The sequence below is a fragment of the Pogona vitticeps genome, chromosome 6, assembly GCF_051106095.1.
Source record: "Pogona vitticeps strain Pit_001003342236 chromosome 6, PviZW2.1, whole genome shotgun sequence".
Taxonomy (NCBI): domain Eukaryota; kingdom Metazoa; phylum Chordata; class Lepidosauria; order Squamata; family Agamidae; genus Pogona; species Pogona vitticeps.
In genome coordinates this window covers 82,271,402-82,287,173 of record NC_135788.1, presented here as the reverse complement: position 1 = coordinate 82,287,173, position 15,772 = coordinate 82,271,402, and the positions used below count along the sequence as shown (strand labels likewise).

Below are 15,772 nucleotides of genomic sequence, written 5' to 3'. Positions count from 1 at the left end.
TGGAGGTCTGGTGAGGCTATGTAAAACAGTCTGCAAAGACCATTGTGGCACTGGTTTCTTCAACGGTGGCCTCATGTTGCTTAAACCCTTGAGGAAGGCCTTAAGCGTTGGGTGTGAAAACCAGCGAGATGACTCAGAACCCTGAGGTTGAAAGGCCACAATAGCCGCTGTGTAAACCTTCAGGGTAGATTTGGACAGTCCAAAGTCAAAAAGATGTCTGAGGTAAAGCAGGAGGGTAGACAAGGATACTGGGGATGATTGTAAGTTACGTTCCTTGGCAAACTTCAGGAAATTCCTCCATTTATATTGATAAAGCAACTTTGTTGCTGGTTTACGAGCCTTATCAATGACTTCAATTAGTGATGGGAAATCCTCCACGCTGTCAAATGGAGGGTTTCCAGGTCGGGATGTAGAATCTTCCCGTCGTCCAGAGTGAGAAGATGTGGATGCAATGGTAATGTCATGTAGTCCACTGCCCCCTGAAATAGTGCGGAGAACCACGGTCGACGTGGCCACCAAGGGGCGATCAGGATCGCCTCCGCTCTCATTCGCAAGACTCTGATGATAGTTCTCTGCAGAAGAGGTAGCGGGGGGAACAGGTAGACCAGTCCCACGTCCCAAGGTACCATGAAAGCATCCCCGAGGGAGTCCTTTCCTCTCCCGGCCCGAGAAGCGTAATGCAGACACTTCTTGTTGCTGGGAGTAGCAAACACATCTACTTGAGGTCGACCCCACATCCGACAAAGTTGGAGGAATACCTGCTGATCCAATTCCCACTCGTGGGTCTGAGCAGAGCGGCGACTCAAGTCGTCCGCCAGCTGATTGTCTGCTGTAGCAATGTGGATGGCTACCGGAAAGATGTGTTGCTGGTAGCACCACTCCCACAGCTGGATAGTGAGGAACAGAAGAGACTTTGATCTTGTGCCTCCCTGCTTGTTCACGTAGAACATCGTGGTGGTGTTGTCCGTGACTAGTTGTATGGCCCTGCCCCTCACCAGGGGAAGAAAGGCCCTGAGGGCTTTTATGACCGCCAACATCTCCAAATGGTTGATGTGCAGCGTCAATTCTTCTGGGGTCCAGAGGGCATTGATCTGATGACCCTCGCAATGGGCTCCCCAGCCCGTCGGACTTGCATCTGTGGTGACCTGTCTGGTAAGTAGAATGGGTGCGAACGGCCTGCCGACCAAGAGATGGGGGAGGAATGTCCACCACTGTAGTTGGCTTGCCAGCTCTGGTGTGACCCTGAGGTGCTTTCCTTGGCTGTCTGTTTCTGGGTTGAACAGCGTGAGGAGCCAAATTTGCAGGGAGCGCATCTTCAACCGCGCGTGGGACACAGTGGCTGTCGTCGAAGCCATGAGGCCCAGCAGATGTTGAGCTAGCCTGGCCGACACCCTGCGACGCGGTTTGAACTTGCGAACCGCTTGTCTGATCTTGTGGACGCGTTCTAGAGGAAGAAACATGCGGCCTTGCACTGCATCGAGATGCGCCCCTATGTAGTCCATCGTTTGGGAAGGCTCTAGATGAGACTTGTCGAAATTGATGGATAGTCCCAGGGCTTGAAGAGTGTTGAGGACGAATTGAGTGTCCCGATATGCCTTTGGTTTGGATCTGGAGACGATGAGCCAATCGTCGATGTACGGGTAAATTTGGATGCCCTGTAAGCGCAGGTAAGCCGCTACCGGGGCCATACATTTGGTAAAGGTCCTCGGTGCCGAGGCTAGACCGAAAGGAAGAGCCACGAACTGGTATACCGTATCCTTGAACATGAGACGGAGATACTTTCTGAATTTCCGGTGGATCGTCACGTGAAAGTAGGCATCCTTGAGGTCCACCACCACAAACCAGTCTCCTTTCTTCAACAGGTGAAGGATCCCCTCTAGAGTGACCATCCTGAAGCGACGAGGCCTGAGGTAAGAATTGAGGTCCCTCAGATCTAGTATGGGACGCAGACCGCCGTCCTTCTTCGGAACAGTGAAGTACCGGGAGTAAAACCCGTTCAGGATGTCTCGCTGAGATACTACCTGGATGGCCTGTTTCTCCAGAAGGGTGAGAATCTCGTCCTCTAGGATGGGATCGAACGAGGTAGGCTTGATCCAGCCTAGAGGAGGTAACTCTATAAACTCCAGGCGGTAGCCGGAGCTTATAATGTTCAAGACCCAGGTGTCTTGGGTAATCGTGTTCCAGTTGTGAAGGTAAGGAGAAAGTCTTGTGTGTGACCTGATGGACCGGACGGGATGATGAGAGTCAAAGATATTGTTTTGACCTTTTCCCCCCAGGTTTGAAGGACTGCCGCTTGTACGCCTGAGGCTTGAAGCTGGAGGCTGATGAAGAAGCCTGCGAGGATCGAGGGGCTGTCTGAGATCGGAATGAATGGTAAGTGGAAGGACCAGGTTGTTGATAGGTCTGCTGCTGATAGGTCTGTTGCTGGGGCCTAGGTCTCCATTGCGATTTGGAGGGCCTAGGATGCTGCTGCACTGCATAAGATTTTGCCGTCTTTTTGCTCTTGTGCAAGTTCTCGAGGTTCTCATCTGTGGAGCCATTAAATAGTCCCGTAGCATCAAAAGGCAGATTTTTAATCCTAGCCTTGATGTCCTCCATAATATTGGCAGAACGAAGCCAGGCGTGCCTTCTTAAAGTAACGATGGATGCCAAATTTCTCGCATTGGCATCAGCGACGTGGCGGGAGGCTAAGCGTTGGTGCTTGGAAACGGTCAAGGCCTCCGCATGGGCATTCAGACAAGTCTGCCTGATGTCTTCCGGGGCTACTTGTAAGGCTGGCAAGACTCTTTCCCATAGTTGTTTCTGGTATGCACCCATAGCTACTAAGTAATTGAGAGCTCTGAGTGCAAAAGTAGTCATAGAATATAGCCGCCTGCCCAAAACTTCCAAGTCCTTGCCCTCCTTAGTGGTCGGAGTTGGATGACCTTTGGCTGGTAACCTTGAAACACTAGATTCCACCACCAAGGAATTGGGAGCTGGGTGCTTTAACAAGAACGAGGTATCATCTCCATGTACACGGTACATGTTCTCAGTACGCCTGGACATATTGGGAGGGTCAGCAGGGTGCTGCCAATATTCCTTGAGAAGGTCCATAAGTTCAGGCACGTAGGAGAGACTGACAGGGCGAGACCTTGCAAGGTGGATATCCCCAAAAATCAGATCGTCTGCACGCGAAGGGGATTTTTCTACGTCCAGTTTAAGCGCTGCAGCCATCCTAGAAACCATCTGAGGATAAGAGGAAAAGTCCTCAGACGGGGAGGAAGGATGGATGTCAGCTGCGTCCGAGCCTAGGGGTTCTCCTGGAGGTGGTAATTCCAGAGAAGCCTCAGAAGTGTTGCCATCCTCTTGTTCAGAAGAGGAGTGAGGGTCCTGGCTTTCCTCATCAGAAGACTGGAGAATACTAGGGCGAGAGTCCGTATCCTTAGTCTTAGAGGTTTTACGAGGTCGAGGTGCCTGGGGTACAGGTTCAGGCACCGGGCGCACCGGCGGAGAAGTCGGCGTCGGTCGACCTGGAGGGTCAGTCGGCTTAACCGGTGCCGAGGGAGCAGGTTTGTCCGCGATCGGACGCTTGCCATGTCGACCCTTTCTAGGGGGTGAGGCAGACGACGAAGAGGAAGAGGTGTATCGGGACCTCTTCCGACGTCGACGCCGGTCGCGAGAAGTCGAGGACGAGGACTCAGTAGAATCGTCCCGCCGACGACGACGACGCCGGGACCGTTTCCTATCCCTGCTGTCCTCGGAGTCGGAGGAAGAGTAGTCTCGACGACGATGCCTCTTATGCCTATCGGCACCAGAACCGCGTTTACGTTTGCGGTGGCGCCGGGGCTTCTTAGGCACAGGCTCCTCCTCTAACTCGGATGCTGGAAGCCGAGGAGAGGGGGCCGGAACAGGCTTAACAGGTCTCACTGGTGTAGATGGAGACTTGGAGCCTGGGGATCCCGGCGTCGAAGATCGCGAGCCCGTCCCTAGCCCGGTTAGAATGGGGCTGCGAGGGACACCCGGCAGATCCGCCACTATCTTCTCCAAGTGGCTCGACGTCGGTGACTTCCCGACAATGGATGGTGGCTCTTGATGAGGAGGCAAAGAGGGAGCCAAATCCGACACCGATTCCCGGTCTCGAGACGAATCCTCGAGTAAAGGAGAGGGCAATGATGTCGAAACAGATGGGACAACGAGGGTAAGTTCCTTAGCCCTCGATGATGACTTTGTTGACTGCTTTTTCTTTTTCAGAGTCTCCGACACCGGTGGAATCGAGGACTCGGCCGATGTAAAGAGGGAGACCGAAGCTGAGGTAAGTGTAGACGGGGTCTTCCTTTTCTTGGACTTGTCCTTTGAAGATGGCTTAGGTCCCTTTCCCTTAGAGGACTCCGGCGCCGAGACAACTTTGATTTCGGAGCGCACGGAGGAGGTAGAGGGTACAGCCTCCATTTGAGAAGGCTGGGACGCGGACAAAGTCTGTTTCCACAGGAAATACTTCAGGCGTTGTTGGCGAGCCTTGAGAGTAACCTTCGTGAACTGCTTGCAATGCCTGCAATGGGACACCGCGTGCGATTCCCCCAGGCAGTACAAACAGAGGGAATGTCCGTCCTGAAAGGGAAGTTTTCTGGAGCACGCGGTGCAGAGGCGAAAGGGTCCTCTCCTGGGAGATGGCTTTTCTTTAGGAGGCATAGACCAAGAGGAAAGCGGAAAACAAACTGTAGCGGAGGGTCCGATAAACTGAGAGAAGAGCCGCGTCGATAGGGACCAGAAAGGAAGTCCAATGAGGGGTAATTGAAAGATTCCTGTAGGTGCGTGGCGCCTCAGCAGGGAGCCCGTTAAGGCCTATTAGGCCTCAGCGGGAGGCTTCTTGAGGTAATCAAGGTCGTATAGAGGCACGGTTCACCGAAGAAAAATCACCAGAGGCAGAAGCGTAGTCAAAAAACGGTCCGAAGTCAGGGTAGCCAGAAAAATAGAAGAAAATAGTTCGCCAAAAACGAACCAAGAAGCAAAGCTCTAACGAGAGGTCCCAACTCACTGGCGGAAAAAAGGAACTGAGCCGTTGGCGGGCTAGACATGCGCGGTAAGGGGTAGCCTAAAACATTGTTACTTTTCTCTTACAGCTCTAGAAAATTCCGAGAGGCCAGCGCAGGCGCTGTCTAAACCCACTAGTGTGGATTCATGGAGAACCACGTTGAAGAACCAGAAAATCTGAACAAATTGAAAACATATCTAGGTGTCACGAAAGAGTCCGATTGCAGCGGCGACAAAAAGGAACTGAGGTACTACGGGTGGGCAGAGCATGCGCAACACGGGGAAATGTTCTACTGGTCAGTTATTTTAGCTCTAGAATATTCCGAAGAGTCCTGCGCAGGCGCAGTTTAACCCATTCGTGTGCATTCACAGAGAGCACGAAGAAGAATGTTTGGATCACTGACATTCCAATTCTAAGGGATGACAGTTGAAAACAAAGAATTGGAAAAACTAACAAAATACAGAGATCTAGCAATCAAAATATCTCGCTTGTGGATGAAACACACTTCGATTGTCCCTGCAGTCATAGTGGCTTTGGGAACCATATTATGAAATTTCACACAGTATTATAAGCAGTTGCAAATCTCAGAAGTAACACCATCAGAGCTACAAAAAACAGCAATATTTGGAACAGCATACATACATGTATGATATTTAACAGATACTTAGCTTTTGGTTAAAACCTGTATGTTATATAATGCCAGTCAGTGTTTTTATAATTTTGATTGACTGTGCCTAGTATTTTTGAATAATATTAATCATCATCATCATCATCATTTTAGAATTGCAGAACTGGAAGGAACCCTATGGACCATTGCATCTAGTCCTTGTTAAGAAGGCACAGTGGGGAATTGAATTCCCAACCTCTGGCTCCACAGCCAGACAGCTACAGTAAATGGAATTTACAGAGAAGCTCACTCACCAAATCCCCCCTTATACAATGGTTCTACTCTAGTTACAACTTACTACATTATGCAATAGGGTTTCAGCTGCCATATATTTTTAGGTTGCGTGAATTTTGACTTCTGGAGTCTTGGGAGATCGGCTACATCAGTGGTCCCCAACCTTGGGCCTCCAGATGTTCTTGGACTACAACTCCCAGAAGCCTTCACCACCACCTCTGCTGGCCAGGATTTCTGGGAGTTGAAGTCCAAGAACATCTGGAGGCCCAAGGTTGGGGACCACTGGGCTACATGACTAACAGCAGTTGAACTACAAAGCATTTCTTGAGCTGCTATCAGGAATGGATTGATATCAAGAAGCAATGCATGCCCACCTTGTTGCAGGCATTTGGTCTGCTGCATTGGATCAAAGGCAGCCAGCTCATTTCTCAGAGTGGTCAATGAAAGGTTTGTGGGAAGTTCATATGCAGGATAGGGGACAATGGAGTGCCAAATCAATTATATTTAGCTCTTGCTACTCATTTATCAAGAGAAATTTAAGATTATCAACAAAAGTTTACCATTCCAGCTCTGGTGCTTGAAGAACCAATACTTTCCTCCACCATAATTCACAAAGACCATAATTATAAGAGCCAACCTACAGATGAAAAGCAAAACAAGATGCATGAACTTGTTTAACATATAAAGCACTCATCTCAATGTTAATCATCATCATCATTTATTTAATTTGATTTTTATAGTGCCCATCTGACCAATGGTCATTCTGGACAGTTCCCAGATAACAAGAAGAACAAAAACAAATGTGGCATAATCAAGTGTTTTTCAGATGTTCCTTGAAGGACATTAGGGAGGAGGCAGGTAAATTTCAGATGATAATTCATTCCAAGTCAATTCTGACTTATGGTGACCCTTTTAAAGGTTTTCCAGGTAAAGAATATAGAGAACTGGGATACCATTCCATTCTTCTGGGGGTGTCCTGGAACTGTGCAACTTGCCCAAGGCCACGGAGGTTTGTTTGACTTGTAGGAAGCACGGTGAGGAATCAAACCCCCAACCTTTGGCTCCTCAGCCAGATACCAAACCACTGACCTATCCAGCCAGCAACTTTCTCTGTTAGAAATGTGTAATGTCACCCTCTCTAGGAGAAAAGCTCTAAATTAACATACAGTGATGCCTCACTTTATGATCGCTCCGTTTAACGACGAAATCGCATTACGATGAACTTTTTGCAATCGCTTTACGATGTTTCCTATGGGGGAATTTTGCTTTGCGAAGATCGGTTCCCTGCTTCAGGAACTGATTCTTCGCAAAACGATGACTTTCGGACAGCTGATCGGTGGTTTCAAAATGGACGCCGGGTAAACAAAATGGTTTTCTGGGACGGATTCCTCGCTGCACAGGCAGCGAAAATGGCCGCCCTATGGAGGATCTTCGCTGGTTTCCAGCCCATTGGAACACATTAAACGGGTTTTAATGTGTTTCTATGGGCTTTTTAATTTTGCTTTACGACGTTTTCATTCTACAGCGATTTTGCTGGAATGAATTAACGTCGTAATGTGAGGCATCACTGTATTTGGTTAATGCTGCTGATTTTCAAAGTGTACTCCTGTTTGGAGGAATTATTAAAAAGAACCCAGGATGGCTAATAAACATGAGCAAAAAGTGAGGGCTTAGATAGATGGCTCATTTGGAGGGGGCTGGTGCAACCTAAATAGGTTTGCTTAAGGTTGGATAAAGATCCAGTTAGCCATGTCGTGTGATCTTTGCGTACATACGGCAATCCAACCTGCACCTGAAGAAGAGTAGGCCCTGACAGGGACCAAAAAAAGGTGCAGATAGGAATACACTGTGGGCAAGCTAGTTCACTTGAGCAGACACATCATCTGATCACCAACAAAAGGAGAAAATCAGCCTGCCCCTGCAACAGGAGTCACCCTCTTACCCTCTGAATGTGTCCAGTGAACGGAGTCGATGTAGGGAGGAAGCAGCACTCCACACCCCAGCTGGGTGATCACTACCAATGGAGTCTGTTCTGCTTGGGGATCCAAGCTCCTTGAAGAGAAGGGCAACAATAGGAAAAATTAGCAATGAGATTTCATGAGCATGAGTAATGTCCTGCCCATTTAGAATGCTGTGAATAAGTCCCAGTGAATGCAACGGGCCTTCCTTTCCTCCGCTAAGAGACTAGAGGGGGTTGGGTGAGCTTGCTAGCCTCACTCCTACGTCACTACTTCCATCACACCGAGATTGGCTTTCTTAAGAGGAGACAGTTCTTTATGTGCGAACACCCCTCACAGGTTCAGGAAGCTGAAGAATCTCCATGCATAAGAGGAACACCTCCTCTCCTGGAATTTATTCTCTGTGTGAGGGATATGAAGAATAGAAACAAGACGGCAAAGCTTGCATGAGTTGTCTCCTTGATACTTGATAGAAGGAATCTGTGCTGTCAGGGGCATTGTGGGAATTGTTCAAAGGACACAAATACAGGCACCTCTATTATTTGGCCAACATTCAGAGTACTTGAAAATGGCTTAGGGATTACAGTAATCAACAAATCAGCACACATATATGACTTAACCCTAAATTAAACCACATTTGCAAACTGAATTACACGGTTATGTTTGAATGACCTGTCTGTGTACCCCTCAAACCTCTGAATTTCAGCATTTTTTGAAAACGTTTCATATCTAAAAATTCATATGACTAGAATAACTTACTGAATTAATAAGCCGATCAGTTTCTCTAGGATTCATCTTCTTGTAAAGCCAATTTCTGACCAGTTCAATACTATGAATGAGGAATCAAAAAAAAAGTCAGCTTGAACTCTGCAATAATGTCACCTTGAGTGTTATCACTTGATAATTTCTCTCAGGGTAGCTTCATCATCAGCTTATGATGATGGATAAAACAAGAAAAAAATGATAAATTGCAAGTAAAATATAAGAAACAGCCCAAATGAAATAGCAAGCAAGTTTAAGGAGAAAATAAAATTAAAGAATTACTAACTAGGCTCCTGGAAATGCACCACTGAAATTTGGGTGGGAAGAACAGTCAGGATATACATATCAGAAAACAACCCGTCAGCCATCTTCCAAGGATTACACACTTGATATCTCTTGACCACGCTTGTCCTGCAACAGGTTGCCTCCCCTTTGCTTGCTTACTGGTTTACCCAGCAATGGTGGCTGATCTTGAATGTGACGGTATCTTTTAGAGGTGAGAGACCTAGTCACCATTTTGGATGTCTGAGGTAACCAAGAGGGTCTTTCATGATTCAGAACACACACACACCCACTTGCAGAAGAGGAGGGGCTCTTCATTCCATTAACACTCGCAAGGTCACCTGGACATTCTAGAACTGCTGTCAGAATGACAATCTAGCTGTGAAGAGGTCTGCTTTGTTGCGAGCAGAGTACTTTTTTTTAAAAAACATGGGTAGGTGAACTATCCTCCACAAGTATTTAAGATAGTAAATAGAAGCCTTGTCCTTTGCCTGCTAAATTTATTTGAAATTCTCTTTCTCCCTGAAAAAGAAGCAAGAATCACCATGTCTTAGAAAATATGTTAATGCAAGTAACAGGTAGTGTTTGGCATAGCCCTGTTTGCTACAGTCTCACGTTTGCCTCTGGCTTGTATTAAAGCCTGAGCCAGAGATGAACTTCATCTTGTCCACCTACCCCTTGCCTCCCTACATAATACAGAAAATGCCCTCTCCTTTGTAAATACTCAAACCACTTCCGCTAAAGGTCTTTAGCAGAAGATCTTAGGACATGGGCCACCTCCATAGACTGCATAAACTGCCTATGCCGAATAGAATAGCAGAATTAACATGCAAAGGACAGTAACATCCACTTTGGACTCTGTATCTTATTTACTTACTTCAGAAGAAATAGTCCCAATCTCAGAATAAGGAAAAAGCCCAGATAGATAAGAACTGCAATGAAAATAGCTGTACAAAAGAAAATATACACCTATAATTACTGCTAGGCATAAAGTACACATTCTGGATCAGAATTCCTCATGTAGGCAGCTAGGCATAAAATTAAAACATCAAAACCCACTTTAAAGAAAATTAGGCTTCCAACAGAATTTAGCCCAAAATCTCAAGACAGGAAACAAAATTTAACAAAACACTGTGGAGAAAGAGGATGAAGTTTTTAAATCCAGAACTCTGTAACTCGAGATTGAGTGATGGACAATTGATTTGCCTGTGAGCTCTAACGCTTCCAGAGGGAGAAACTACATTGACAAATAGTTTCAGAATGGCTCCAGGATTGGCACAGTTAGATTCATTGTATTTTATTTTAACTACACAACATACAGCTCAGGGTGAATCAATCTAGACTTTTTTCTTCCCAATTCATAGCCTTTCCCTCTGTAGCTGGGGTGTCTACTTTTTTTGCATCGGTTCAGGCATGTGTGACTGCTTGTGCCAATGGACAAAAGCAATAGAGAGGTGGGCAGGGAGGGATCCATTTGAAAGGGGCAGGGGTAGTGGTGAAGATGACAATTTAAATGTGATGGGTTTTTTTGTCTATGGGAATACCCCACCCCAAGCTCTCTCCCTTTCACCCCTGAAATTAAAGATATTGTTGGCAAAAGGTGGCTGACAACAAAGATTAAAGACAGGAGAGAAGGAAAGGTGGGGAAAAGGGCATTGACTTGTATATGTGATTGAAAACAGCACACTTAAAGCAAAAGGAGACTTTGAATCAACCTGCATAAGATCCAAATCTGAACACTATGGATGCTTAATGTAGTCACCCCCAGAGTTCAGAAAAGTAAGATTTCGAGACGACAATTCTCAACCAGCATGGCTGTTAGCCAGGGTATTCTGAGTTATAATACAACAGCAACAGTTGCTACTTTTCGAAATTATGGAAGCTTCAAAATTTTACATCTACTTGGTCTTGCAATATTATTATTATACCTCTTTTAAGAAGGACTACGATAGGCTAGCTCTGCAATTAAAAACTTCATATGGAATTAAAGGAACAAGAAGAGGCGCACAATTATCTGCTAAGAAAAGCAGCCAATGGGGAAAGGAAGTGTGGCAGAGTGCAACAGAACAGCTTGATTCAAAATCAATATGTTCAAAGAGATGTTTAGATATAATTAAAAAATTAACTACAATCCTTCACGTGGTACAGTGGTGCCTCGCATAGCGATGTTAATTTGTTCCAAAAAAAACATCGCTATGTGAAACCATCGCTATGCGAAACACCATTTTCCATAGGAATGCATTGGAAACCGGTTAATCCGTTCCAATTGGAACGGATTGCCGTCGTTAAGCGAAAAAACCCATAGGAAACATCGCTAAGCGAAACAATGTTTCCTCCATTGGAATGTATTGAAGCCGACTCAATACATTTCAATGGCTTTGCGAAGTCAATTTTTGCAAATTTAAGTGTGTCATAAAAGGGTCAAAAATGGTTTTAAATGCTTGGATTAGCTTCTGCACCCTCTAAAACGGATGCAAAAGTTAATTTGGCTTTGATCTGACTTTTCGTTAATTTTTTTGTTAAATCTGACAGCTCCATTATTTCCTATGGGGGAAGAAAAAATTCACAAAAAATTAACGAAAAGTCAGATCAAAGCCAAATCAGGTTTGCACACGACTTAGGGGGTCCTCTAACGAACCCAAGCATTTAGAACAGTTGCTGAGTCTTCACTAATTTTTTGTGAATTTTTTCTTCCCCCATAGGAAATAATGGAGCTGTCAGATTTTGACAGGTCCATTGGTTCCTATGGGGGAAGAAAAAATTCACGAAAAATTAACGAAAAGTCAGATCAAAGCCAAATCAGGTTTGCACATGACTTAGGGGGTCCTCTAACGAATCCAAGCATTTAGAACCGTTTTTGACCCTTCTAAGACACTTTTTTAATTGAAAAAAAAACATTGTTAAGTGAAGCAGGGGACCTAAAATCGCATTCGTTATGCGAAGCATGGTCCCAAACTTCGCTAAGCGAAAATCGCCCATAGGAAACATCGTTATACAGTGCATATTATTTTCTAAAAAACACATCGTTATGCGAATTCATCGCTAAACGAGGCAATCGTTAAGCGAGGCACCACTGTATTACCTTATGATAGATTTAGAGACCACTAACAATCTTTCATGACAATTACACAATAAAGTATCTCAGTGAGTTGAATCCTAGAGTTCTGCTGGGTCACATTTGTAAACAAATTTTAGAAGAGTTTGTGAATGACTAGTCCTTGTGTTGTACTTCCATGCAGAGTTTTTCAGATCTTTGCTTTAAGACAAGGGCCAGGACACTCTTTAAGCCCAAGGGTGGAATTCAATTTTAGAGAAGTTCTCACATTCCAGTGGTAGGTAGGGCCAGGAACAAAAGGGGCGAGGGATCAAATAGCACCATATATTTGCTTAAAGCTTTTACTAGTAACTAAACCTTGTGAGAGGAACCTCTTTCTTTAATTCATTCTTTTGCCTCCATTCCATTTCATTTGTATGATGCATCTCTCCTAGTAAAGGGGTTCAAGGCAACTTACAAAATATTTAAGACACACATGTCTTCATCTCTTATGAAGCCTGTGACTTGACTGTGTACTTCTGTCAGCTCAAAAATTTTCCCCAACATACAAGACTGCCTTTTCATATCAGATGCAGGGACAAAGGAGGGGCAGAAGAAACCGGCTGAACTGGCTCAGCAATCATTAGGGAGTTTAGCAGGTAGTCCTCCCCCACCTCCAGTGTGTTATGGATTGGGTATGGCATCATGGCAACTGAACAATTTTCTAAGCAAACTCCCCAGTAAGGTAATTCTGCTGACCAAGGAATTCTGGGAATTGTGGTCCCAAAAGTAGTATTTCCAAGTTTTGGCAGGTATTTAGAAATCACAGCAATACTTAAAATAACATACGGAGGTAGCTGTTGATAGGATTTTGGTTGACAACGATATTGCATGAAATCTTCAGGCTGCTGCTGTGGAGATTCTTGACTATTAAGGAATAGTTTCCAAATTCTCCAAAATGGTAATGTGTCCTACAAACAGTGAAGAGATAAATTCTTCAGAAGTTTTCTTCAGTTATAACCATACTGTTATAAGATAGCATGACGCCTTGCACATGAATAACAGCATGTTAATGTGACCTAAAAAAATGGATCCAGTTTTTCCAAATGTGCTAACATGCCCATTTGTGTATTTTGATGCCTTTACAAAGACAGAACTAATACTTTCCCTAGGGTGACACTTACAGAACCAGCTGATTCCCACAGGCAGTTGATTGGACATTTCCTTTTTAGCTTTGCTGAACATGGCGATCATTTCATAACCTGTGGCCATAGTAAACAGGGTAGAACCTTAATACGAGCTAAGCTGTATATCTACTTAATCTATAGGGCTCCCTCTGTCATAGTTTTCTCTTCTGCCCTTTTTTACAGCATTCCCTCTCATCCACAGTTCTTCAGTTTCTCTTGTATCCATCTTCTTTTACACCGTTATATATCAGCTGTTAGAAAAAACATCGCTATGCAAAAATCGGTAAGCGAAACAGCTTACTGATCATCGCAAAGCGATGTTTTACCATTTAAAACATCGCAATGCGATCGCAAAAACTCAATCGCTATGCGGATTCATTGTTAAACGAAGCGCTCATTATGCGGGGCACCACTGTACATACCAATCAGAACAGCTCTGGCATCTAAAAGACTGTCAGGTTTATTTCAGGATGTGCTTTTGCGCAATACAATCCACTGCCTGAGTGGATTTTATTCCACTCACCTGTAATTCATGACAGCTCACAATAAAATAAATCTGTTAATCTTTAAAATGTAGGGTATCTTTTGGGAGTTCTTTGCTATAGAACTTTTAGTGTTACCGCAGGTTTGCTCAAGCTCTCCAGTAATGGTTGTTTGTGCATCTGGGTTAACATAACAGCACTCCCTTTGGGCAAATCAACACAAAATATAAAATAGAAAATTTCAGTCCCTTTTTGGAAGAATTCTCAAAATAGATGTCAGAGGAATAGCTGTAAATTTCACTATAAAAATAACACAGGACCATTGGAATATCACAAATGCCTGCAACTGTGAGTGCTTTTAATACATAACATATTACAGAAAGGCACTAACCTGCAAAGTTCTTTGCCTTCCGGAGTACTATTAACAATTAGAGTCATGGCATGCTGACAATCCACATGGGTAGTTGCAATACTGCTCATGATGACAAAACTCAGCTCTTGAGCCAAGCACTAGAAAGAAAAATGAATGAATGATCAATAAGAAACAGAGCTGACCATGGCTAGATTTACAAAAAAATATGCATCTTTGTACAGTAATTAAAGGCACATACAATGGTTGCTGGATCGACCGTGAAAAAACTGTTGATCTAAACTGTATAATGGTACCCTAAAATTAAAAATATCTATCTGTATAAAACTGTTTCAGTGTTATGGGCTAAATCCACTGTTAATACCACCCAGAGAAGATCTATTGACATCACTGGGACAACATCTACAATGACTAACAAGCCCTATGTTAATACTTGGGATTAACATTGGATTTAGCTTTATACATTCAGAGTTAAACTTTTCAGAAGTGAAGTGGGCACCAAATCCATTCATCTATTTGCATTTTTCTTGGGATGATACTAGTTTCTTCTATTAATACAATCATAAGCTCAGTTCAGGGCTGAATAATGATTTACAAGGATTAATTGTGGATTGTCCAAATAAACAACTGGTTTCTCAGGGCCCAAATGGACAAGATGAGGAGCTCTTCCAAGAGTAGTGGAGCTGACTTGAGCAGTAAAGCAAAGCAAAGCAAAGCGTGCTGCTTATATACCGCCCCATAGCGCTTCAAGCACTCTCTAGGCGGTTTACAAGTTAATTATGCAGGCTACACATTGCCCCCCCAGCGAGCTGGGTACTCATTTTACCGACCTCGGAAGGATAGAAGGCTGAGTCAACCTTGAGCCGGCTACCTGGGATTGAACCCCAGGTCGTGAGCACAGTAAAGGAGGTGTGATTATGTTTTAATGTCTTTCACAGCTTTGCAAGTTGCAGATTAGCTTGCTTTTCTCAGTTGATTTGTTTAGTGGCAGGAAGCAACAGGCTCTGTTTGCATGTTGATTTTGCAAACACAGCATCTTTGAAGATGGGGAACTAGAGGAATATTGTGTACATATCTTCTAATAGCAATGATGCCCACCTTGTCTCTTTTGGCATTCGGTATTAGTTTTCTAAGTCTGTACTCTTCCTGCCATTCTTGACCTACACCCACATCTCCGTATACTGCTATCTCCTATTCTTTAGCAAATAATAAAAGTCTAGAAAATATCAATAGATGAACAACATTCAGGTCATACAACAGAGTAAGCTTCTGCACACCCAAGCGAGTTAAAAACGGTCAGTGCCAAAACTGAGTTTAGCAAAACGATGAAGAATGAAACTACATCCAGTTTGTACCACTTCATTTTAATAATAGGATTTTTAGGATACCATTTGAAAACTTCTGTCACGTTCTTCAGTTGAATATGATTTACCTGGTAACAATAATCTGACACCCAGGAGACAGAGAAGTTCTCATGAAGCAGTTCATTATGAATTTGTAGCAAGGCCTGATCAATCTTCAGATCCGAGGCTGGTCGCCTAGATATATCTGTTAGGGACAGATAAAGAAAGAACTTCAATATTCAACTAGGCAAAAATTCAGAATTCAAGACTTATTGTTATGAAGCTCAGAACCACTAAGATTTCTAGGATGACAGATTCTCTCTCCAAACATTTTTGCCAATAAGAACCTAGCTGACAGTACTGGGCAATTCTACTATATATCTTTTAAACTGCCTTTCAAATGTGAAGATAGTGCTCAATCCCAGCTCTCCCTCCCCAACAC

General features: G+C 44.3%; 1 protein-coding gene across 1 annotated transcript in view; it reads right to left on the bottom strand.

The window, feature by feature from the left end:
* HGSNAT (heparan-alpha-glucosaminide N-acetyltransferase) overlaps positions 1–15,772 on the bottom strand; it is a 32,963-nt gene that overhangs the window by 14,559 nt on the left and 2,632 nt on the right. The window contains exons 2-8 of the mRNA XM_073004002.2: positions 15,420–15,535; positions 14,009–14,127; positions 12,798–12,919; positions 9,792–9,861; positions 8,630–8,699; positions 7,855–7,964; positions 6,473–6,549 (exon numbers count right to left, since the gene is read on the bottom strand). Coding sequence (XP_072860103.1) covers positions 6,473–6,549; positions 7,855–7,964; positions 8,630–8,699; positions 9,792–9,861; positions 12,798–12,919; positions 14,009–14,127; positions 15,420–15,535 — 684 coding nt within the window. The remainder of the gene's footprint in view (positions 1–6,472; positions 6,550–7,854; positions 7,965–8,629; positions 8,700–9,791; positions 9,862–12,797; positions 12,920–14,008; positions 14,128–15,419; positions 15,536–15,772) is intronic.